At 38.2% G+C, this 24,543-nt stretch overlaps 3 protein-coding genes and 2 pseudogenes across 4 annotated transcripts; 3 read left to right on the forward strand and 2 right to left on the reverse strand.

The window, feature by feature from the left end:
- The first annotated feature begins 702 nt into the window (after window positions 1-702).
- On the forward strand, window positions 703-1,921 carry LOC143569786 (dolichyl-diphosphooligosaccharide--protein glycosyltransferase subunit 4A pseudogene; annotated as a pseudogene). The gene is made up of 2 exons (XR_013141797.1): window positions 703-744; window positions 1,681-1,921. The product of XR_013141797.1 is annotated as a dolichyl-diphosphooligosaccharide--protein glycosyltransferase subunit 4A pseudogene (transcript).
- Window positions 1,922-3,921: 2,000 nt separating this feature from the next.
- LOC143569787 (heat shock cognate 70 kDa protein 2-like) lies at window positions 3,922-6,425 on the forward strand. Its single transcript, XM_077055613.1, has 2 exons — window positions 3,922-4,160; window positions 4,693-6,425. Exons 1-2 carry the CDS (start codon window positions 3,947-3,949, stop codon window positions 6,423-6,425), a joined length of 1,947 nt encoding a protein of 648 aa, XP_076911728.1. The 5' UTR covers window positions 3,922-3,946.
- Window positions 6,426-7,924: 1,499 nt separating this feature from the next.
- On the reverse strand, window positions 7,925-10,516 carry LOC143569800 (receptor-like protein EIX2). Its single transcript, XM_077055624.1, has one exon. The coding sequence runs from the start codon at window positions 10,460-10,462 to the stop codon at window positions 7,925-7,927; it is 2,538 nt and encodes an 845-aa protein (XP_076911739.1). The 5' UTR covers window positions 10,463-10,516.
- A 344-nt stretch (window positions 10,517-10,860) lies between these two features.
- On the reverse strand, window positions 10,861-17,279 carry LOC143569801 (receptor-like protein EIX1; annotated as a pseudogene).
- Window positions 17,280-22,396: 5,117 nt separating this feature from the next.
- LOC143569811 (photosynthetic NDH subunit of lumenal location 1, chloroplastic-like) lies at window positions 22,397-24,534 on the forward strand. The gene is made up of 7 exons (XM_077055631.1): window positions 22,397-22,518; window positions 22,644-22,731; window positions 23,425-23,508; window positions 23,664-23,737; window positions 23,822-24,016; window positions 24,094-24,190; window positions 24,295-24,534. The coding sequence occupies exons 1-7, from the start codon at window positions 22,471-22,473 to the stop codon at window positions 24,396-24,398; spliced, it is 690 nt and encodes a 229-aa protein (XP_076911746.1). The 5' UTR covers window positions 22,397-22,470; the 3' UTR covers window positions 24,399-24,534.
- Window positions 24,535-24,543: the final 9 nt, after the last annotated feature.

A 24,543-nucleotide genomic window follows, 5' to 3' on the forward strand; every position in this document is an offset into this window, starting at 1 on the left:
AATACTCTAGTTAAAAATTTATTTCTATACATATTTATGTACGCAGGCCTGGCCCAAGGGGAGGGCGAGGAGGGCAACGGACCCGGGCCCGCTCTCCCAAGAGGCTCATAATTGTTAAAGAAATAAAATTTATATTTTATATATAGTTGGTTTTGACATAAAAGTATACAAAATGACTTTTTGATTGAATGAAAAATTTCCTAGACTATGGAAACATATGTCATAGTTCAGTTTCTACTATTAGTATTCTTTTTTGAATATAAAAAAAACATTCATTTGTTTCATATGAATACTTTTAGTAACATGTTTATTATTATTTTTTTTGTTTATTACATATTGAAAAGTCCATTATAGAGGCTTATTTTTTACTCGTCCCGGACCCCAAATTTTAAAGGGTTACCGGAAACGGCCCTGTATATACGTATATCGTTCATGTCGTAGTAATGTTTTATCCTTCACGTGCTATAAACTTTATTGTTTTGAAATAATGAATCTTTATTCTTACACAGACTTCTTCATGTGCTAGTAATTTGTTAGACTTAGAAGACTTGTTGCTTCACTATTAGCTCATAACTCGTAAGTAATAACAACAAAATACAAAAACTTCACCGACTAAAACTGTAGATTAACCATAAGTATAAGGACAGTATTTGTAACTTACTCGCCTATTTACCGTAGCTAGGACTCTCTCCAGTCGATCGTTTGACCATTTCTGCAATCGTCTTCTTCAGCAATCGATCAAAGGTATGCGATCTCTTACTATTTATCTTAATAGATATTAAATTGATGCATAAATTGATAGTATTGTGTTGGCATTTGCACGTCTAATTTCTAGATCTAGCAGTATCATCTGTATGTGTAAATCTCACTGCAATTGAACCCTAATTTGGAGTAGACTCCGGATCTCAAATCTCACTGCGATCGCATCCAATTCTTATGTGTTTGCCCTTGTTTTTGTCCTTTTTTGGTTTTCATCAGATAGGAGGTCCTAGGGTTTTGAATTAAGGCGTGAAAAGCTGCTACCGAGCTACTTGAGTTTGGTATAACGAAAAGCTCGAAACAGGCCGAGTTTTTTCATGCTCAAAAACAAAGCTTGTTTAGGCTCGTCGAGCCTTGTGTATTTTTAAGTTTTATGTTGACTTTTGGAATTCTATGTATTAATTTCAAACAGCAGAGTTGAACTTGAGCCATGCTTAGGCTCGTTTAAGTTTTTTCGCAAAATGTATTAAAAAACGTATATGATTTAATTAATAAATAAAAAACGAACCAGAAGGTGAAAAAACAACTCACAAGCTAAGCTCGAGCTTTAAAAAAAGAGCTGGAAACGAGCCAAGATTGAGCTCTTGTAAGTCAAAACGAGCTGACCCGAGCTTGGCTCGTTTACACTCAAATGCTTTTTTTCAGTTCTAAATTACTTAAAAGACTTGCAAACATTTTTTTATTTTTATATTTTTAACTCATTGCAACTTTGACAATTGTGGAAAATGCAGGTTCTTTAAAATTGCATATAGTTTCAAAACTAGTTCTAATTTTGAAGATATTTTATCAGTTCAAATACGATTTTTCAAATTGAACACCTAGATGTATACACACTATGATCATTTGATTTTTGAACAACTTGGAATTACTTGTATGCTTGATCTAATATATTGGATTTTTCTTGTGGTTTTCTTCTTGCAGATGATTACCGATAACGACTTGGGATTCATTGCCAACTTCCTTGGCATATTCATATTTGCTCTGGTAATTGCATATCACTGTGTGCTTGCTGACCCGAAATATGAAGGGAACTGAAGGGGCCTTTTGGTGGGTGAGATGAATGGTGAAATGCAGTTGTAGAGGTGTTATGAGATGATTAAGAATTACACATTTGACATTAAGAAGGCACTATTATGATATTAAAACTTTGGTAATTTTGTTTATCAGTTGGTGGATATTGTGTTTTGTGTTTCCGAGATATATGGTAGGATGTTAAGGACTAGATATCTGTCCAATTTGCGAGTTTTAGATAAATACAGGGGTGCCATTGTGTGAGGTTGAAATTCAATCTGAACATGACCGAAATTTTATTTTCGTTTAAAAAACATCCACCTTGACCTGCACACAATTAAAGTCGTTTCGAATGTGACCCGTTTAACTTATTTTTCTACAGTGTTGAATAATGAAGTTGTAAGCGTGACAATCAGGTTGATCAGTTAAAAAATGGTTAAATAGGTTAAAACATGTCGGCCTCCGTAATTTAGTAAATTAAACTTGCCAACCTGGACTTGAACCCCTTTTTAGAAAGGTGGATCAATTAAAAAAATGGTTAAATAGGTTAAAACACGTCGACCTCTGTAATTTAGTAAATTAAACCTGTCAACCTGAACATGACCCTATTTTAGAAGTGTTAAATGTGACAACCCAAAAGTTTATTATACAGATCTAGTAATCATGTTGTGTTCAAAAATTTTCATAGTATAGCTTGTTTTCTTTCTGTTAGTTAGCGATGGATATGAAGTTATATTCATCAAATTCAATCTCAACAAATATGTTTATAAATGGATTGATTTTGAATGTTTTATCTTCCGGAATGAATCGCCATAATAAAACCAGTTCTACTGATATACTGCTAAAAGTGAAAATGTTCTGATTTGTTTCTAAGAAAATTGTGAAAAATGGGTAGGTCAAGGTAGATCGATTGGGGTTGGGACAACCCTTTAAGCATCTCTTTTTTTATCCATTTTTTATGTTTAACAAATTGGGTGAAAATATAATTATTGCAATAGAGAACTCACCATAGCACTATAAGATTGCATCGATACGTAGAGAGATAAGGTAACACGCATACACTTGAAAGAGTTCGAAAGAGCCAGCTGTAACTTTTTTTGACGACTTGTGTACCAAGAACTTGCTAAAGTTATACAAAACGGACGACTAAAACCATCATAACAATAACAATAGACCCCTCAAAATGATGAACACCGCAAGAATATTCTAAAATTTATAACATTGAATAATATTCTAAAAATTATGACATTGGATAGAGATTGGTTTGTGATTAATCAAGAAACCATGGAGCTTACGTTGGTGAGACTAGCGTTCAAACATTGTGGAAACCATTCGTCTATTTACAAAAACATCGTGGAAAGATTCGATTTACGAAAACACATATGTCTCATTGTGTTTTGTTTCAAGTACTATTATTTTATGCCTAAACCCTTTTATTACATCTGAGGTTGCCTGAAGGTCCTAGGTAACAACATTCAAGGCTATCTAAAGGTCCTTCATGTTCATTGGAACATTTTAGTATATTAGCGTGTTATGTGGTACACCAGTTCTTTCTTAGCGTGGCTAGACCCGGGTTCGAAACCCATGGTGGTCGGTTTTGTTATTATTTTTTGAGGGAAATCGTTAAACAAAACGAGGGTTCAAATTGCATTTATTTAAAATTGCAAGGGTATTGATATCTTTTCATAGAAAAACTAAAGTTGTGACTTGACACCATATGGACCTTATACGTGAAATGATCACCACATAATTGAAAGTTACGCTTTTAAGTCATCATAGGGATATAAATGCAATTAAATCATCATTTAATTAATTTTGAGCAATGGTTTCAAAATTGTAAAATGGAAAGTAGAGATCCATTAGAAAAAAGAAGACGTGTCCAAAAACTTAAGCAACAAACAAGAATCGTCGAGAAGGAGCGAGAAGTAAGGATATAAAATAAAATCTTCGTCAAAGTGGTCAAGATCTTGATCAGCCGTTGGATTCCAAATTTAACCGATAATCGGACGGTCAGGAATCAAAGTAATGAAAATTCTGGAATATCTTCCACGCCATATAACCTCCTCCTCACTCACATCAAATCACTTAACAAAAAGCGTTACAATAATATTTTCTTACACATAATAACAAACACACACGCTCATTTTCTTCTTCTTCTTCTTCTTCTTCAAGAAATATGGCGGGAAAAGGTGAAGGACCTGCAATCGGAATAGATCTAGGGACGACGTACTCGTGCGTGGGAGTCTGGCAGCACGACCGTGTTGAGATCATCGCTAATGACCAGGGGAATAGAACGACGCCGTCTTATGTGGCCTTTACGGACACCGAACGCCTCATCGGCGATGCTGCCAAGAATCAGGTGGCCATGAATCCTATCAACACCGTCTTTGGTAAGATTTTATTTCTCTACTCTGTTTCGCTTAATTAATTTACCAACTGCATTGACTAATTTGACGTTGTTATAAATAATATTAGTAACCTAGGGCTTATTTATGAAATTGTTATAAATTCTATTTTCTGCATTCCTTTTATGCTCATTATTTTATGTATTACTCGTCGAATTACTTTTTATGAAAGCCTAATTATGACGATTCTGTTGAAGAATTGGGGTTTAATCTGGACTGTTGTATGGATCTCCGGTTATAACCCTGTACTGTTCATTACAACTCTGTTCTGTTGTTTCCTGCTTTGCCTGTAAACGAGCTGAGCAGGTCGTTTTCTCTAGCTCGGTCTCGGCTTCTTATTATTTTTTGACTAAATTTTTATTATTTTTTTAAACTAAATTTACATACGTTTTTTTTATTATTTTTATGTTTTTTTAGGAAAACTATTAATTGCCTACTTGCCTGCTTAGAAATTACTGTATTTACATTTGTTAAATCCTAGATTGTATACTAAACAGAAGTTTTGCTTGAATGACAGATGCGAAACGGTTGATTGGCAGAAAGTTTAGTGATGCTTCTGTCCAGAGTGACATGAAGTTATGGCCATTCAAGGTTATACCCGGTCCTTCTGACAAACCGGTGATTGTTGTTACTTACAAAGGCGAAGAGAAGCAGTTCTCAGCAGAAGAGATTTCTTCAATGGTTCTCATAAAGATGAGGGAGATTGCAGAGGCATATCTTGGCACCTCAATCAAGAACGCTGTTGTAACCGTTCCTGCTTACTTCAATGACTCTCAAAGGCAAGCTACAAAAGATGCAGGTGTGATTGCGGGCCTCAATGTGATGCGTATTATTAATGAGCCTACAGCTGCTGCTATTGCATACGGTCTTGACAAGAAGGCAACTTCTTCTGGAGAGAAAAACGTTCTTATTTTCGATCTTGGTGGTGGTACTTTTGATGTTTCTCTTCTTACCATTGAAGAGGGTATCTTTGAAGTGAAAGCCACTGCTGGTGACACGCATTTGGGCGGTGAGGATTTTGACAACCGGATGGTGAATCACTTTGTTCAAGAATTCAAGAGGAAGAACAAGAAAGACATAAGTGGAAACCCGAGAGCTCTTAGACGGCTGAGAACCGCGTGTGAGAGAGCCAAGAGAACCCTCTCTTCTACCGCCCAAACAACCATCGAGATTGACTCTTTGTTTGAGGGTATTGATTTCTACTCAACCATCACACGAGCAAGGTTCGAGGAGCTCAACATGGATCTGTTCAGAAAATGTATGGAGCCTGTGGAGAAGTGTTTGAGAGATGCTAAAATGGACAAAAGCTCGGTTCACGATGTTGTTCTTGTAGGAGGTTCTACCAGAATCCCAAAGGTGCAACAGCTGTTACAAGATTTCTTCAACGGGAAGGAGCTTTGCAAGAGCATTAACCCTGATGAAGCTGTTGCATACGGTGCCGCGGTCCAGGCTGCTATATTGAGTGGTGAAGGTAACCAGAAAGTGCAGGACCTCTTGCTTTTGGATGTTACTCCATTGTCTCTCGGTTTGGAGACCGCAGGTGGAGTGATGACTGTTTTGATCCCGAGAAACACCACAATTCCCACCAAAAAGGAGCAAGTTTTCTCGACCTACTCTGACAACCAACCCGGGGTTTTGATCCAAGTTTATGAAGGGGAGAGAGCAAGAACAAAGGACAATAACTTGTTGGGCAAGTTTGAGTTGTCGGGAATTCCCCCTGCGCCACGTGGCGTGCCTCAAATCAACGTGTGCTTTGATATTGACGCCAACGGTATCTTGAACGTGTTGGCTGAAGATAAAGTTGGTGGTCAGAAGAATAAGATTACCATTACTAATGATAAGGGAAGGTTGTCAAAGGAGGACATTGAGAAGATGGTGCAGGAGGCTGAGAAATACAAGGCGGAAGATGAAGAGCACAAGAAGAAAGTGGAGGCAAAGAATGCTCTTGAGAATTATGCTTACAACATGAGGAATACAATTAAAGATGATAAGATCGGTTCAAAGCTTCCTGCTGATGACAAGAAGAAGGTGGAGGATGCGGTTGAGCAGGCTATGCAGTGGCTGGACTCGAATCAGCTTGCAGAGGCTGAGGAATTTGAAGACAAGATGAAGGAGTTGGAGGGTCTTTGTAACCCTATAATTGCTAAGATGTATCAAGGTTCTGGTGGTGTGCCTGATATGGATGCTGATGGTCCAAGTCAAACTGCTGATGGGAATGGTGCAGGCCCCAAGATTGAAGAAGTTGATTAAGTCTAGTTTTGGGAATATTGTTCTTGGTTGATAATGCCTTTTCAGTAATCTTTTTCGCTTTTATAAATGTATGGAATGTTATGTTTTTAATGATATAGCATTTTGAAATTACAACCAACCCAATATTTTCCTTCCATAATGCTGTGCAACCTAGGACAATAAATATTTCCACAATGCCGAGGGCTAATGTTTGATCCGTCTTCCCAATTTGGCTGGTTTTAACGAATTTTGTATCTGAATCACTAATACTAATTACGGTTTCAGAAAACGACAAATCAAACTAGTCTGATTGAGTAGGTCAAACCAAACCAGTAATTTTTAAATCATTAGCTGCATTGAAATTTCGAAAAATATGATATGCGATGGTTGTTAATTCCAAAAATGAAAACAAATTTTGTTTTAGTGGGATCGAACAACTAAATTCCAAACTGCAAAATCCTAGATGTTTGCACCTCAAAGCGTCGACTTGCTTCATTCCAAAGTTTAAACAGTTTAGTCGGTTTTAACCCAAAAATGGAAAAACAGTTGATTTCCAAAGGATAATAACCTGAATGTCTGGGTCTCAAAAAACTGACTTGACTCAATTTAAAGTTTAATCATTCAATCGGTTTAATCCAAAAGTTAAGTTATCAGTGTGATTGATCAGACAAGTGCCAAGGCTTTTGGTACACTTCTGAAGAAAAAAAATATTTCATAATATGGCCAAACGGTCATGTTGGCGTCTTCTTTGAAACCTGAGGTAAGACCACCATTGATAACGATCCCATGCATAGCAGCAACAACACGAAAACAAACATTTTATGATGTTCGTTTGTTCGTGTCTTATCAGAACCAAAATAAATCAACTTTTTAGTTAGAACCTGTTGTAGAGGCTAAGAATAGTACTTGTTTCTAATCCTAACACAAAGGCTCTACATTTATATGCTAAATGTAATTAGGAACTGAGTTTGAACATGTAGTATCCTAATCACTTTAACACTTTAATTGGTATTATAAATTCCACCATATATAGACTTCATGATTAAGTTTCTTGAAAAATAGAAGTAAATAAGTCTTACAACACCTCATTGGGTCTAAAAAATCTTGGTTTCCTTTTCTTTTGAAACAGTCAATAAGTATATTTTATTAATCAAAAAAACATTAATTGGGCGACCTGTTTAATTGATGTTTACTAGCACCACGACAAACATACCAACAAGTGAAAATCCAACAACATGACCTGATTAAAACTTGTGAAAAATTTAGCCACTTTATTTTCATTTATTATCAAAACATTTAATTCAACATAATTCATTTGCTTTTAAGACACGTGTGATAAAAATTCGGTGATTCTTGCAAAGATCATTTTAACAAACAGAAAATAACCTGCTCACAAACTACCGAACAGAAGTTCTACAAGGTAACACAATGGCAATAATCATCCATGGCCGTATGCAACTTAAATTATCTACTTACCTAATAGAAAACACTAACAACGTCACTATGAATAGAACGTGCACTTACCATCTAAATTTGGTATGAAGATTCCGAAAATACACAACCGCTGTTACATATATCCAATCCTTCATCTTTTCTAAGGAAGCAAATAAGAAATATCTGCACCTTCGGTTGAGGAGTAAAGCACAACAAATTCCCCACCCAACAACGAATCCAACACCCATACCTGTGTAATATGATCTCCAAAACTCACCTCCTTCTTCTTTAACGTCTTCCTTTCCATCAACTGTAGCAGTTGGAGGTGGAAGGTCACATCTTTGTGTAAGTGGAAGTCCACAAAGTTGAGGGTTACCAGCGTAGGAGGCATTATCGAAGCCTTGGAGTTGAGTCCCTGTTGGTATTCTTCCTGACAAGTTATTGTAAGAGAGGTTAAGATAACTTAAACGGTCTATATTTGACAAGCTCAACGGAATATTCCCAGAGAACTCATTTCTTGACAAGTCAAGAGCATCAAGAGAATTCAGTTGACCGATATCTCTCGGGATTTCCCCATGCAATTTGTTGAAGGAAAAATTCAAGGAGACTAACTCTCGAAGATTAGTGATTTCAGAAGGAAGCTCTCCATATAACTTGTTGCTTGAAATATCGATATTCTTCAGTAGGTGAAGAGTACTTCCAAATTCATGTTGTGTTCCCTTCCATGCAACCAGCGCATTGTCAATGAAAATGGCCTCTTCACCCAAACCGCAAGTTAAAGAAACTACACCACCTCGTTCCAAAGGTTCCGAACACAGAGATACAACGCCCTTGTCTGGTGCATTATTTGTACTAGAGTTGTGTTGTCCAATGGTTACAGTGATAGTTGGGTTATAAGTGGAGTAATAATGGCTCATAATATCATCTTGAAACTGTCTAGTAGCCATAGCCGTAAAGTTACCAAAGCACCTAGGAATGTTTCCTGATAATCCATTCTCAGACAGATCAAGGAATTGGAGATTATTTAACAAACATAATTGGGATGGTAAGCTACCACTGAATCTATTTGACTGTAAAACAAGAACATGCAACTCCGAAAGTGTTTCTCCTATCCATGCTGGTATGTTACCAGACAACTTATTTTCCCCTAGATCCAAAAACGTTAGTCTTGTGCACTTACTCAAGGACATTGGTACTTCACCAGAAAAATCATTCTGACGCAGATACAATGCCTGAAGCTTAAACAGACCCAAAGAAGGGATTTCCCCGGACAAGCTGTTATTTGATAAATTAAGAACGACAAGCATTACTTTGAATTTCAAACAATCAGGCACACTCCCAGATAGGAAATTGTTGGAGAGGTCAAGGAAAGCCAAACCGACGTCGTCAATCTGACACAAGAAAGAAAGTGTCCCTGAGAACCTGTTTCCAGAGAGGTTTATTGCTGCCAGTTTAGAAGGTAACACCGGTATCGTACCTTCTAGTTGGTTGTTACTCAAATCCATTCCAGGATAGCGTGCAAAGACTGATGTGATATCTGGCAATGTTCCTTTTATTTCATTTGAAGAAAGATTCAGAAATCTCAACCCAGGTGGTATGTCCCAGAACCACGCAGGGATGCGACCAGATATTCCATTATCGGAAATATCAAGATATGCAAAAGATCTTTGAGTTTGAATCCACATCGGGAAACTAGGCCCCATCTTGCAGGATTGCATCTTTATTGTCTCTAAGGAGAATGGGATTCTTGCATTGGAGCTTAATTTTACCGTAAAAGAATTGGAAGACAAGTCGAGATAGGTTAGTTTGGTGAGGCTTAGAAAATGAACATCAGATATTACACCTTCAAGGGAGTTGGATGAAACGTCAAGATATTCAAGATTTGATAGTTTGCCCACACTGTGGGGTAAATTTCCAGTTAACATATTATTAGAGAGGTCTAACTTGTGCAGGGATGGACATCTAACAAAGTTAGGCAATGCCCCGTTAAGGAGGTTTTTTGACAAATCCAGTTGAACTAGAGATGCCAAGTTCCCAAAGGAATTTGGAACGACACCAACTAATTGATTTTCCGAGAGGTCTAAATGTGTAAGAGAAGTCAACTCCCCAAAGGAAACCGGAATCTCCCCGGTCAGAAAGTTATTACTAAGATCGATTTGAAGCAAGTTGGAAAGATAACCTAGTTCAACTGGAATAGTCCCGCTGAGATTCGAAGAGGATATTTTCAAATACCGTAAGTTGGAAAGGGAACTCAAAGAAATTGGTATAGGATTCAACTGAAAATCATTTCCATTTAAACCAAGATATTGTAATTTCGGTAATAATGATAACAAAGGACTAAAATTACCAGACAAGCCAGCAAGGTGAAGTTCGGTCACATGACCAGTGTTCTTGTCACAACGGACACCCGCCCATTGACAACAATCCTTGTTTTCTTTGTTCCCCCAATCATTTAGAGTGTTGTTGATGTCTACTAGGTTTGCTTTAAAATTTAGTAGTGTCTCCCTCTCTTTGTCATTACAATAACCTGCAGTCGTCGTGTTGGCACCTTCTTTGAAACCCGATGTAAGACCACCATTGATTAATGACCCCATGCAAAGTAGTAACGACACGAAAACAAACATTATGTGATGTTCGTTGGCGTGTAATTAAAACCAAAATCAATATGGTTTTTTAAAACTTGTTTTAAACTTTAGAAGGAGAACACTTGTTTGTTTCCAATCCAACACGAAGGCTCTATATATATTGTTGAATGTTTGGAGTTTTGAACACGGAAGATAAGATCGAAGTCTCCTAACAAGTCTTGTCAATTAGTTGGTATTATAAAATTTAATACGGAGAATTTAATTGAAGTAATTTCCAAGTACTTTTTAGTCTTTAAGTTGACTTTGAAAACAGAAGTGAACAACTCCTTCTTGGTTTCTTTTTCTTTTGAACCAGTCTTATAAATATATTTTATTAACTCAAAAACAGTAATTGAGCTTCTTACAGTTTGACTAAAAGTTTGATGAAATAACAGGAATCACAAAACAATAGCAGTTGGAGGTGGAATTGGAGGCTCACATCTTTGTGTAAGTGGAGGCCCACAAAGTTGAGAGTTCCCGGTGTAGGAAGAGGAACTGAAGAGTTGAAGTTGTGGTCCGAGTGGTATTTGTAGAAACGTGAAAATGAATCTGACCTGACCCATGACGATGTTTCCACGGACTTCGAGATGAACGAACCACGACTTGCTTGCTTCTGCTCCGACCGCTGCTGTGATCTGCTGTGACTTTTGGGGGTGTGGAGGTGACCGCTAAGAAATCCAGAGGATCTCTTGTTCACAGACACAAAAATATGGTGGTGGCTCTTATTGAGCTATTTGCCAACCCTTGATAAGGAGGTGGAGACCTCCTTATATAGGGAGCCTCATGGCCACCATCATGGTACCCTAATGGGCCTAGCCCAGTTAGGGTTACCTCCACAAAACCCCCTCAGCCCAATAACAAATGTATTAGCCCATATAATAAAATAAGCCCAAAACATAATAAATTAGGGTTCTTAGTACCATAACCCGACAAGCCCCCCAAGTCCAGTGTTGCTCCTAGGCGTGCAAGCGTTTAGGTGGAGCACTGGACTTTATAAGGTGTGCTAGATCGTGAGGCGGTTTCTTCACTTTCCTTCGGCCTTGTCTTTGAGTTTTGGGAGGTTTTCTCCATGATGGTGACATGTTGTGATCCTTATGATGATGATGGTGCACTAGTATGAATAAGATATAGCACGCATCATAATAATAGTGGCGCGGGGCCTGATAATAAAGCTTGCGCGCGAGGCGACTTATGAGCTATAATAATAACAAAAGCCTGCGCGCGAAGCGACTTACGAGCTGAGAATAATAAAAGCCTGCGCTCGAGGCGACTTACGAGCTGAGTAATAAAGCTGGCGCGTGCGGCGACGTACGAGCTAAGAATAATAAAGCTGGCGCGCGCGGCGACTTACGAGCTGAAGAATAATGAAGCTTGCGCGCGAGGCGGCTTACGAGCTGTAAAATAATAAAGCTTGGCGCGTGAGGCGACTTACGAGCTGTAGAATAATAAAGCTGGCGCGTGAGGCGACTTACGAGCTTGTAGAATAATGAGAGCCTGCGCGCATGGCGACTTACGAGCTGTAATAATAAAGAAGCTGGCGCGCGAGGCGACTTACGAGCTTGTAGAATAATGAAGCTGGCGCGCAAGGCGACTTACGAGCTTGTAGAATAATGAAGCTGGCGCGCAAGGCGGCTTACGAGCTGTAAAATAATAAAACTGGCGCGTGAGGCGACTTACGAGCTTGTAGAATAATGAGAGCCTGCGCGTATTGCGACTTACGAGCTGTAATAATAAAGAAGCTGGCGCACGAGGCGACTTACGGGCTTGTAGAATAATGAAGCTGGCGCGCAAGGCGACTTACGAGCTTGTAGAATAATTAAGCTGGCGCGCAAGGCGGCTTACGAGCTTGTAGAATAATTAAGCTGGCGCGCAAGGCGGCTTACGAGCTGTAATATGATGATAATGACTGGCCAAGGGCCTCTTCTGCGCAGGATGACTATCCCGGCTTGTCTTCAAAATAATAATGGAGGCACAAACGGCCAGATAATAATAATGATGTCACAGGTGCTTGCGCGGCTCGTGGCCGAACCTTTTAGTATGGCGCGTAGCCATATGGGTTTATGAGTATTCCACCCTTGGCGCGAGGCCTGTGGGTTTATGAGCATTCCACCCTTGGCGCGAGGCCTGTGGGTCTATGAGCATTCCACCCTTGGCGCGAGGCCTGTGGGTCTATGAGCATTCCACCCTTGGCGGGAGGCCTGTGGGTCTATGAGCATTCCACCCTTGGCGCGAGGCATGTGGGTCTATGAGCATTCCACCCTTGGCGCGAGGCCTGTGGGTCTATGAGCATTCCACCCTTGGCGCGAGGCCTGTGGGTCTATGAGCATTCCACCCTTGGCGCGAGGCCTGTGGGTCTATGAGCATTCCACCCTTGGCGCGAGGCCTGTGGGTCTCTGAGCATTCCACCCTTGGCGCGAGGCCTGTGGGTCTGAGTATTCCACCCTTGGCGCGAGGCCTGTGGGTCTGAGTATTTCACCCTTGGCGCGAGGCCTGTGGGTCTATGGGTATTCCCAACTTTTAAGTTTGAGCTAAGGCTCATATTTTTGGGCTAAGGCCCTGACGTTTTAGAGTTAAGACTCGTCAACGCGTTTGAGCTTGAAGCTCGCGCATGTATGTTTTACTTCGTTTTATTTTTAGTTTGATGTCAATATAATGTTGTCATATTGCTCAAATTAATAAAAGGAAGTGTGAAACATGTATGCAAAAACATGTATGCGGTGGCGCGAATGCAAACCGCTGTGGCGAAGAGTGATCGCCGGGAGCGCGCATGCGGAATCCGAAGTTGATCCGCGGTGGCGCGCATGATCTAGAGATTTTGAATGCGTGAGCATCTGTGATGTGTGAGCATGCGTGATGCGTGAGCATGCTTGATGTTTGAGCATGCTTGATGCTTGAGCATGCTTGATGTCTGAGCATGCTTGATGTCTGAGCATGCTTGATGCTTGAGCCTGCTTGAGCATGTGCTATGCGCCATGAGCATAGGTTTTGGCTGTGTCTTCATGACATCTTGATTTTAAGCCTTGGTCTGTATCTTGTGGGTTGACTTTTCGCGCGCTCGGTGCCTGCGCGCATGTTTGAGCGTGCTTGATGTTTGAGCATCGATGCGTGAGCATGCTTGATGCTTGAGCATCGATGCGTGAGCATACTTGATGTTTGAGCATGCTTGATGCTTGAGCATGCTTGATGCTTGAGCATGCTTGATGTTTGAGCATGCTTGATGCTTGAGCATGCTTGATGCTTGAGCATCGATGCGTGAGCATACTTGATGTTTGAGCATGCTTGATGTTTGAGCATGCTTGATGCTTGAGCATGCTTGTCGCGCGCTCGGTGCCTGCGCGCATGTTTGAGCATGCTTGATGTTTGAGCATCGATGCGTGAGCATGCTTGATGTTTGAGCATGCTTGATGCTTGAGCATGCTTGATGTTTGAGCATGCTTGATGCTTGAGCATGCTTGATGCTTGAGCATGCTTGATGCGTGAGCATGCTTGTCGCGCGCTCGATGCCTGCGCGCATGTTTGAGCATGCTTGATGCGTGAGCATGCTTGATGCGTGAGCATCGATGCGTGAGCATACTTAGATGTTTGAGCATGCTTGATGTTTGAGCATGCTTGACGCGTGAGCGAACCCAGATCTGATTCAGCATAGATATGAGGGTTTTCCCCAAAATATCGGGTATTTCTTCCTGTGTATTTCCAGATCATTGTTCAGATCCGATAGTATTTCTTCTTGTGTTTTTCTTCCAACAGATCTGATAGTATTTCCAGATCTGGAAATATTTTTTAGATCTACGGAAGAACATATCTGAGAGAAGAAATCGTAGATCTGAGATATCGATGAACAGATCTGGAATATTGATGAACAGATCTGAGATATTGATGAACAGATCTGGAATATTGATGAACAGATCTGGAATATTGATCCGTATATCTGAGATCTTGATGAACAGATCTGTAGATCTTGATGAACAGATCTGTAGATCTTGATGAACAGATCCGTAGATCTGATGAACAGATCCGTAGATCTGAGATGCTGATGGACAGATCGGAGGGCCGAAACGAGAAGCGAAGTGTGGATCATTGCCGTCCCACGGATGGCGCCAACTGTAGAAACGTGAAATGAATCTGACCTGACCCATGACGATGTTTCCACGGACTTCGAGATGAACGAACCACGACTTGCTTGCTTCTGCTCCGACCGCTGCTGTGATCTGCTGTGACTTTTGGGGGTGTGGAGGTGACCGCTAAGAAATCCAGAGGATCTCTTGTTCACAGACACAAAAATATGGTGGTGGCTCTTATTGAGCTATTTGCCAACCCTTGATAAGGAGGTGGAGACCTCCTTATATAGGGAGCCTCATGGCCACCATCATGGTACCCTAATGGGCCTAGCCCAGTTAGGGTTACCTCCACAAAACCCCCTCAGCCCAATAACAAATGTATTAGCCCATATAATAAAATAAGCCCAAAACATAATAAATTAGGGTTCTTAGTACCATACCCCGACAGTATTCTTCCTGACAAGTTATTGTAAGAGAGGTCAAGATAACTTGAAGGCGTTATCTGTGACAAACTCAATGGAATACTCCCAGAAAACTCATTTCTTGACAAGTCAAGAGATTCAAGAGATCTCAACCGACCCATATACTTTGGAATTTCCCCGTAAAATTTGTTGCTGGAAAAATTTAAGGAGACTAACCCTTGAAGATTAGTGATTTCGTAGGGATGTTTTCCATTTAACTTGTTGCTTGAAATATCAATGCTCTTAAGTAGGTAAAGGCCTCTTCCAAATTCACGTTGTGCTCCCTTCCACGCAACCAGTGCATTGTCAATGAAAAGGGCCCCTTCATCCGAATAATAACTTGAATGTCCGTATTTGGTTCCATAGAAAGTTGCAGTGTAAGAGTAGTAAGAATGGCTCATAATATCATCTTGAAAGCCTCTCCTAGCCATAGCCGTGAAGTTACCAAAGCACCGACGGATATTTCCAGATAACGAATTATTAGATAGGTCAAGGAACTGAAGGTTATTCAGAAAACATAGTTGGGATGGTAAACTACCATTAAATCTATTAGACCGTAAAACAAGAACACGCAACTCTGAAAGTGTTTCTCCTATCCATGCTAGTATGTTACCAGACAACTTATTTTCCCCGAGATCTACAAACCTTAGTTTTGTGCAGTTGCTTAAAGACTTTGGTATTTCACCAACAAAGGCGTTCCCTCGCAAATACAATGCCTGAAGTTTAGACAAGAATCCCAAAGAAGATTGGATCTCTCCAGAGAGACTGTTATTAGATAAATTAAGAACCACAAACATTTCTTGGAATTTTTTCAAACAATCAGGCAGACTCCCTGATAATAAATTGCTGGAGAGGTCAAGGAAAGTCAAAGTCGTTTCAATTTGACACAAGAAAGAAAGTGTCCCTGAGAACCTGTTTCCAGAGAGGTTTAATGCTGCCAGTTTAGAAGGTACCAACGGTATTGTACCTTCCAGTTGGTTGTTACTCAAATCTATTCCAGGATGGTTTTCAAAGACTAATGTGATATCTGGTAGCATACCTTTTATTTCATTTGAAGAAAGATTAAGAAACTTCAACCCAAGTGGCAGGTCCCAGAACCACGCAGGAACGTGATCTGATATTTCAGCATTGGAGATATCAAGATATTGAAAATGTCTTTGAGTTTGAATCCACATGGGGAAACTAGGCCCCAATTTGCATGACTGAATTTTTATGGTGTTTAACTGGAAACGGATTCTTGTATTGGAGCTTAATTTTAGTGCGACGGAATTGAAAGACAGGTCCAGATAGGATAGTTTGGTGAGGTTTAGAAGATGTTCATCAGAGATTACACCGTTAAGGGAGTTGGATGAAACATCAAGATATTCAAGATTTAATAGTTTTTGCACGGTCTTGGGTAACTTTCCAGTTAATCCATTTCTAGAGAGGTCTAACTTATGCAGGGATGGGCATCCAGGAAAATTAGGAACTAGTGAATAGGCATACATATAAAATTGTTCATCATACATGTAACTGCTATTTGATATTGCCTCTTTCATGGGTGAACATCCAACAAAGTCGGGTACAGACCCGCTAAGGAGATTTTTTGACATATCCAATCCAATAAGATATGACCAATTTCTGAATGATTTAGGAATGGCACCTTCTAATCGATTTTCTGAGAGGTTTAAACGCATAAGAGAAGGCAAATATCCCAAGGAAACAGGAATCAGTCCGCTCAATAAGTTATTACTCAAATCAAGATGCATCAAGTTGGAAAGGCTAGCAAGTAGGTGAGGAATTAGTCCACTCAAAGAGTTATAACTAAGATCAAGATTAAACAAGTTGGAAAGATTAGCAAGTTGACGAGGAATAGAACCGCTGAGATTAGAGGCAGATATTGTCAAATAGTGTAAGTTGGAAAGGTAACTCAAAGAATTTGGTATGGGATTGAACTGAAAATCAATTCCACTAAAATCAAGGTACTCTAAGTGAGGTAATAATGATAAAAAAAGGACTAATATTACCAGACAAGGCATAATTAGAAGAGCCATACAAATGAAGTTCAGTCACATGACCAGTGTGTTCGTCACAACCGACACCCATCCATTGACAACAATTCTTGTTTTCTTTGCCTCCCCAATCATTTAGAGTGTTGTTGGTACCTACTAGGTTTGCTTTCAAATCAAGTAGCGCCTGCCTCTCCTTATCATGACAGGTGCTCGCAAACGTCATGTTGGCGTCTACTTTGAGCCTCAATGTATAAGCGCCATTGATAAACGATCCCATGCATAGCAGCAATGACACAAAAACAAACATTATATGATGTAAATTTTAAAAGACTAATTAAGAATACTGGTTTGTTTCCAATCCTATTTATTTTGCAAAATGCATGAAGTTGACTTAGAACACGGAAGATAGCAAGTCTCCTAATCGCTCCTGTCCATTAATTGGCACTACAAAATCTATCACAAAGACTTCCAAAGTGAAGGAAATATTTTAAGTTGACTGGGAAAATAGAGACAATCTGTCCATTACTTAATTTGACTAAAACTCGAGAAACCAATTAGTCCTGAATATGTTGACAAAAACCAATTTAATCGCCAAATGTTAACTGGAAAGTAGTCCTGAATATGTTGACGTTCCGCAGGGCCGTCTCCGAGAAGCATGAAATCTTTTTGGGTCGAAAGCGAAAAAAAAAAATTAGGCCTGAAATTAGTTGAGTAATTGCAGTGGCGGATCTAGATCAAAATTCCAGGGGTAACCTAAATTTTTTTTATAGTAGATTTCTGTAAATAATAAAAGAAAAAGACGATAACAAATAAAGTTAAACAACTACCTAATATATGATTTCTCCTCTTTGGCATTTGAAAGCTGGAAATCGAAGCATTACACTGTCTTCCATTATTTTATCAAGTGCTTCTCTTTCGATTGCACAAACTAGAGCATTGTTCAAATAATCCTCGCCCATTCAATCGCATAATTCCGTTTTAATAAGCTTCAATTTAGAACATCTTTCAACGGTTGCAGTTGCAACAGGTAAAATCAACGCTAGCTTCAATATCCGATAAACCAATGGAAAAAGAAAGATTTTTTCCTGTTTCCACCATTAGATGAGCAAGGTCGCGTATTCCGTCAAATTTTGCAAATATTTCATCTTCCTTTACAGAGTGGTAAAAGTCCTTAAGATCACCCAAAAGACGCCCCTTTATTTTGTACTAAAATCATTTAGATACATCTAAGAAAATGTCACTATCTTAAATGTGTAAAACTTAGAAAACCGTCACAAGGATTTAAACCCGACATATTTTCTAGCAAAGTAGTTGTTACCTTATTGAATCGATTTTCAAATTCTTGAATTTGCATATCCCAAACCATATTAAAAATCTCAACTTCAAAATGATGTTGATTAGTAATGAACATAAGAGGCAAATGGTGAAGTTGATAATGATAGTGGTTGTATGGAGCATTTGGAGAGCTCGGAAAGAACTTATATTCGAGAACGAGCCAATGAAGATCAAAACCATCATGAGCGAGATAAAGGTGTTAAGTTTTTTGTGGATAAAAAATAGAGCGAAGTGATTGGAAATAGATTGGTCTAGTTGGAATAGTTTAACTTTGTAATCTTGTGTTTTGGTTGTATCTCAGCCCTTGCTAGCTTCTCTGTAGAAAGGACTCGAGTTTGTTTGTTTTTAATGAAAGTTGATGTTCGAAAAAAATAGTAATGACATTTTTTAGATTTCTAGGCTTACCATAAGTTTCCATCATATCTAATGTCTTAATATTGTTTTTTACACAAAAAGAAGTCACTTTTTTCCAGCAGTGCAGCAAACCCGTTTTGTCTTAAATCATTCAAAATATGTTGTTTTGTTCCGTTTGTCAACTTAGCCGCTTCTAATAGGTCTTGACTTATTTTAAGATGTTTTGTGAGAGCCTTTGTGTGGCCTATCAACTTAGGCGCTGAAGGCTGAAGCGTGATGAACTGATGCTGGATTGCTGGTGTTTTAATTTTATATGATTGTAATTTATGTTTTCAGAGTTTTTTTATTTTAAATTGTGTGGCTTTTAACTAATTGATGGGCTTTAAAATTTGGGTTTGTAAATGAATTTTTGAGATGAGGTGTTGGGCTTCCTAAAATATTTGAGGGGTAACCTAATTTTCGTTTTGGGGTAACCTAATATATAAAACGATGTTTTTAAAAAAATTTGCACCACGGAATGGAAGTTGAGGGGTAACCCAGGCTACCCCTGCCCCTTATGTATGTCCGCCACTGAGTAATTAGGTTTAAATATTAAGAATCCATATTTTTTTTTCAAAAAAAATATATAGTTTAAAAATATTTTGGCCTATAGGAGTGTGGGGCCGGGGTCCGTCGACCACCGGGCCCGGCCCGGCCTGGACTGTTGTATAAATTTGCGTACCTGGATAATGAATTCGGTCAATGATGCAAACATGTAATCTTGATTTCAATCTTGGTTTCTTGAACAATTGCCTGGATTAATCTCTGAATCGTGAATCACTTTCAGATAAACCTATTTGCGAGTTAAATGCAATGATTTATCAGATAAGACAGAGATTTCTGTTGATGGAGTTGGATTTTGATTGTTCTTGATGAAGATCCAGAGAGAACCAACTAACCGTCGTCCTCTCTTCTGTATGTGTGTCGATGAAGTTATAATCATCGGTTTATTAAAACCAATTACATGAGCCCAAGTAATAATCCATTACAAGCCCATTTAACTTTACATTTAAGTCCAAGTAAATAATTACTTAAGCCCAAATAACATTAGTATTAAATTGAGCCCGTACTCTCGCATCACCTAACTCGTTTAATCTCTAATGTTATTTCTTCAATCAACAAGTTAATCCAATAGCACTAAAATAACCAACATGGACGCATAGCCGGCCTTCACGTTCCTTTTTGACACACAAAACGTACCAAAGTCCGATAAGCTAAGCTAATGCATGAAAGCGAAATAGAATTCACGTAGAAACCCCTAACTAAATATGAAACTGAATCATACCAATATTGCTAGCGGTAGTGTACGACTCAATCAAGGTCGAATTCAGAAAACTCGTCGAAGATGATGAAAATAAGGCTCACTTTTAAGGTCTAAATGGAATTTTCACATCCAAGTGTTATTTATTATTTACTTAACCTACTAACACCTTTTAATAGTTGGACTATTTGTGTTTTTTCTATTAAAATAATAAATAAATTAATTAAAAGGCATACAACAAACAAAAGAAATTTTCTGAAATTCTCCTTTCAATTAAAGACCCAATACAAAGATGGCGATTAAAGGTGGAAAAAAAAAACAAAACCCTACTTGGAACCGAACCCAGTATAAAATCCTGAAATCGGTTTTATTAATACCCGAATATTCTATACCAGAAACCAAAACCGACCCTACCTGTAAGGTATATGTAAAATAGGCATTATGATCTCAATATTCGGAACCAAAACCATACCCGTTTACTATTTGGAACAGGTCATACCATGTACCCGTACCTAGTTATACCCTATGCCGATTTTCTTAATATCATATAGAGTACACGAACTTTTTTAAGAATATTTATATGTTCACTTCACAACTTTTCTATTTAATTTTTTTAAATGCGTAATATAAAGTAAATAATTCATACTTAACTGAATTTTGTGGTTATTGTATTAATATTAATTATTTTAAATGCGTATTATAAATTAAATAATTCATACTTAACTGAATTTGTGGTTATTGTATTAATATTTAATTATTTTAATAATTACAAAGCAAATTTGGTTTTAAACGAATTTATTTGTGTAGAATAATTACAAGTTCAAAATCAGGCATGGCCGGTCATACCGGAACCCATACCGGTTCCAATACCTGATTATACCCGAGCCCGATCATACCCTACCCGGGTACATAGGGTTGGGTTGTTCTCCTCAATACTGGTACCCGAACACACCCCCTTTCTCTCCCGATCATACCCCAAAAAACCCCATTTGTGCACCTGTAAATCTGTAATGACAATGCTAAATTTTATCTAGCTTGTTGCTATAAGACTTATTGCCTAGAGGCTAAAGTCTTGGAGCAGTGCAAAAGGATGACTTCTTCGGTTCAGATTTGTCTCATTGGTGAAAAGTGACTTCATTTCTCTTCTTCTCTAGCCCATGTGTTGCAACCATAGGAAACTCGTTAGCCTAGAGCTTGAGCTTCAAAGGTACTACGATATGTGGGTGAAATAGCATGCTTTAAGTGTTTGATATTGTGTGTTTTAATTGTTTATATCTATAGAACACGATTACTTTAATTGGTTTTATGATTATAGGTATTTGAAGCTTAAAGAAGCTAATTTGGAACATTCAAGATGGTTGAAAGTTAAAACACGAATATTGGACGTTATTCGGAGGATACAATTGATTAGAAATGAAGGTAATGGAATATGATATGATTGAGAGTTGAAATACGAAGACGTGACCGTAAAAGGGGAGGAAAATGGAGTTAAGATTTATCAGAGTAGCTTACGGTGGCCTCACCATAGCTTACGACAGACTAGTAGGCTACAGGCTTGAGACTTTGCCTTACGGTCTCTGCTTCTTCACACCCACCGTAGCTTACGGCAGCCTGACCATAGCTTACGACGGACTTGACGCAAAAATCCGTTTTTGGGTTTTTCTTCTATATATATAAAAGCCCGATTAAACCCTAGGTCGATTATTATTCATATTTTATCATACTCGGGCGATTTCGAAGCCATCTTTCACCATCATAACACCTTTCAATCATCATAATCATCCATGCTTTCATCGTTCCACTCCATTACCAAGCTACTCAAGATGAAGATGCAAGGCTAAGGCTTCCGTGACCATCTCCATGCGTAGGGTTATGTGTAGGGTTGTGTTGTATTTTGGATTTTTGGTGTTTTAAACCTTAACTTTGTATTTGGATTTGGTTAATCATTCGGTTAGTCGAATCTTTAGAATTGTTTGTGTTGATTAAACAGTTTTTCGTAATTGAATGTTTAAGATTTTGTCAATTAATTGATTTGAGGTCATCAACATTTAAGCTTGAGTTCTTATTGTCAATGACTTTTCTATCGTTAACCATAGAATTGATTTCATTTATCAAAATCTAAAACCTGTAATGAATTAGATTATTATTCAGTTGTGCTAAGTGTTCAGATTAAGTTCCGATAATCAACATAGAATTGTTTACTTTTCTACTTTTGAAAAGGTATGATATAACATGAATAATTAACCAGAATTTTATAAATTTAAATATCAAACTTTTGTTTTTAGACTTTCACTCCATATATGAAAAAAAAAGTATATTAAATGAACAAATTTGAGATAGAAAAAGGTAATATAAGACAAGTCCAATCCAACCTGCAATCAGTATCCACACATGTTATATCCCTTCATCAAATCACATAAAATTCAAAATAAATAAATAAATAGTAACTGTCACGGAGATATATATATCAACCAATTCAAGCAATTAGCTTCTTCCAGAAAACACAAAAATGGCAGTTTCATCCTTCTCATTCTCATCTGCAACCTTATCCAGAAGGGTCAGTCATAAATTTAACTTTTTTTTATTTATTTCTTTTATAAACTGTTGGTTGATACAGTGTTGACAATCTGGTTTTTACAATTTTATTTTTGTTTAAAGAGGCATTTGCTTGAGCATTTACAGGTGTATCTGTCATTAAAGCCTTCTTGTTCTACATGTTCTGGGCCAACCATCATTGCATCTTCAAGGGATGCATCTACTGATGAAGAAAGTAAGCTACTTTTTTTTTATTATAGAGTATTTCATAATATTATTATTCCTACATGTCCATTGATGTAATCTGTTGAGTAAAACATCCAAGTTTATGATTTACCATCAACTACATAAATGAGTAAAGGTGCCTATTGATATATGTGTTGAATGGGTTAAAAAAAAAATAAAGGTGTGTATCGCTAGACATGCCAAACAGGTAAGACGCGAAATTGGTGCTTATAGATAGACAACATGTCAAATGGGTAAGACAGAAAATTGGTTCTGATTGATAGACGTGTCAAATGGGTAAGACGGAAGATCAGTAGTTATTGACGCACATGACAAATGGGTAAAAAGAAAATTTGTGTTCATTGATGAAGGGCAAGACACTTAAAAACAGGTGAGACAAAAATTAGCAGTAAGAAAACAGGTCTAGTGAGTTGAAAATCGTTCAGTCTATCTCTGATCACTATAAACTCGTATCCTTTATGAAACTCTTAATATCCAACACATTAGTTATTTATAACACTCAAACAAGTGTTGACATGTTAACATGCTCCTTTTGACCCGTGCTTGCGCATTACCCATGTCAACATTACCCGGCTCGTCCATGAGTTTCACACAAAACTCATTGCAGCATGGTCAATCAAGTTTTGGATCATTCATAACTCCATATATAATAATCCAAACATGAAAATTTTGTTTGGAACAGGATCAGGAAATTGCAAGAGAAGATCACTTCTGATAGGAGTTGGAGCTTCAAGCTTACTGCCTACAAAATTGCTATTGGCTCAAGGTATGCTAGTTGTAAACACCACCCAAAATAAAATTATTTTCATGTTAATTTTTTCGACCCTAACATATCCAGCTTTATAAAAAAAATCGACATATTTGCTCATGCTGATCTTGTCTTATTAATTTCTAAACCTCTTGCATTGTTGATGCACACAGAAAAACCACCAAACTATCAAGAATTTGTTGACTTACAAGATGGTTATTCATACTTTTATCCCTCAGATTGGAGAGTAAGTTGCAACACAAAACTGCAAATTTAATGTTTTTCCTTTTAACAGAATATAACCTTTTACTCAAAACATAATCTGTTGCAGGAATTCGATTTCAGAGGACATGACTCTGCATTCAAGGACCGGTATTTGCAGTTACAAAATGTAAGACTTAGCTTCATACCAACCACCAAAACAGACATCCATGAGATGGGTCCCATAGAGAAGGTTGTAGCCAACTTGGTGAGACATGTGTACTCGACGCCAACTCAAGTCCCAGATGTGTTCGATATGCAAGAGGTACGAACCACCCTATAAAAACATCATTTGCAGTTGTTTGTTCATATATCTTGAAAAAAGTGTTTATGGGCTTGCAGAGGACCACGGACGGTAAAAACTACTACACGTTTGAGTACACGCTAACATCACCAAACTTCTCGCGAGCAGCCTTTGCAACCATAGCAGTTGGAAATGGTAAAACACAAACTTCAACCATGGATAACGAGTCAAAACATGTTTAAATTAAACAATTATTAAGGTCGTGTGCATTATAAATTAACATTGAATTTGTGTAACAGGGAGATACTACACTCTAATTGTCGGAGCAAATGAAAGGAGATGGAGAAGGGTAAGAAATCAGCTTAAAGTGGCCGCGGATTCGTTCAAGGTGCTTGATATCTGATGTTTGTATATTCGGTTTTCATAAAATGTACAAAGCATAAATTACACTCTTGAAGCTGCATGATTTATCCATCCTGCGACATTTACAAATGTACAAAACAGTCTAATAATCGAAATACACACAAAGAAGGAAAACAAGCAACTCA

This window comes from Bidens hawaiensis, unplaced genomic scaffold (genome assembly GCF_021521415.1).
Source record: "Bidens hawaiensis isolate Kalapana, Puna unplaced genomic scaffold, B.hawaiensis_p1.1 tig00024652_1, whole genome shotgun sequence".
Classification (NCBI taxonomy): domain Eukaryota; kingdom Viridiplantae; phylum Streptophyta; class Magnoliopsida; order Asterales; family Asteraceae; genus Bidens; species Bidens hawaiensis.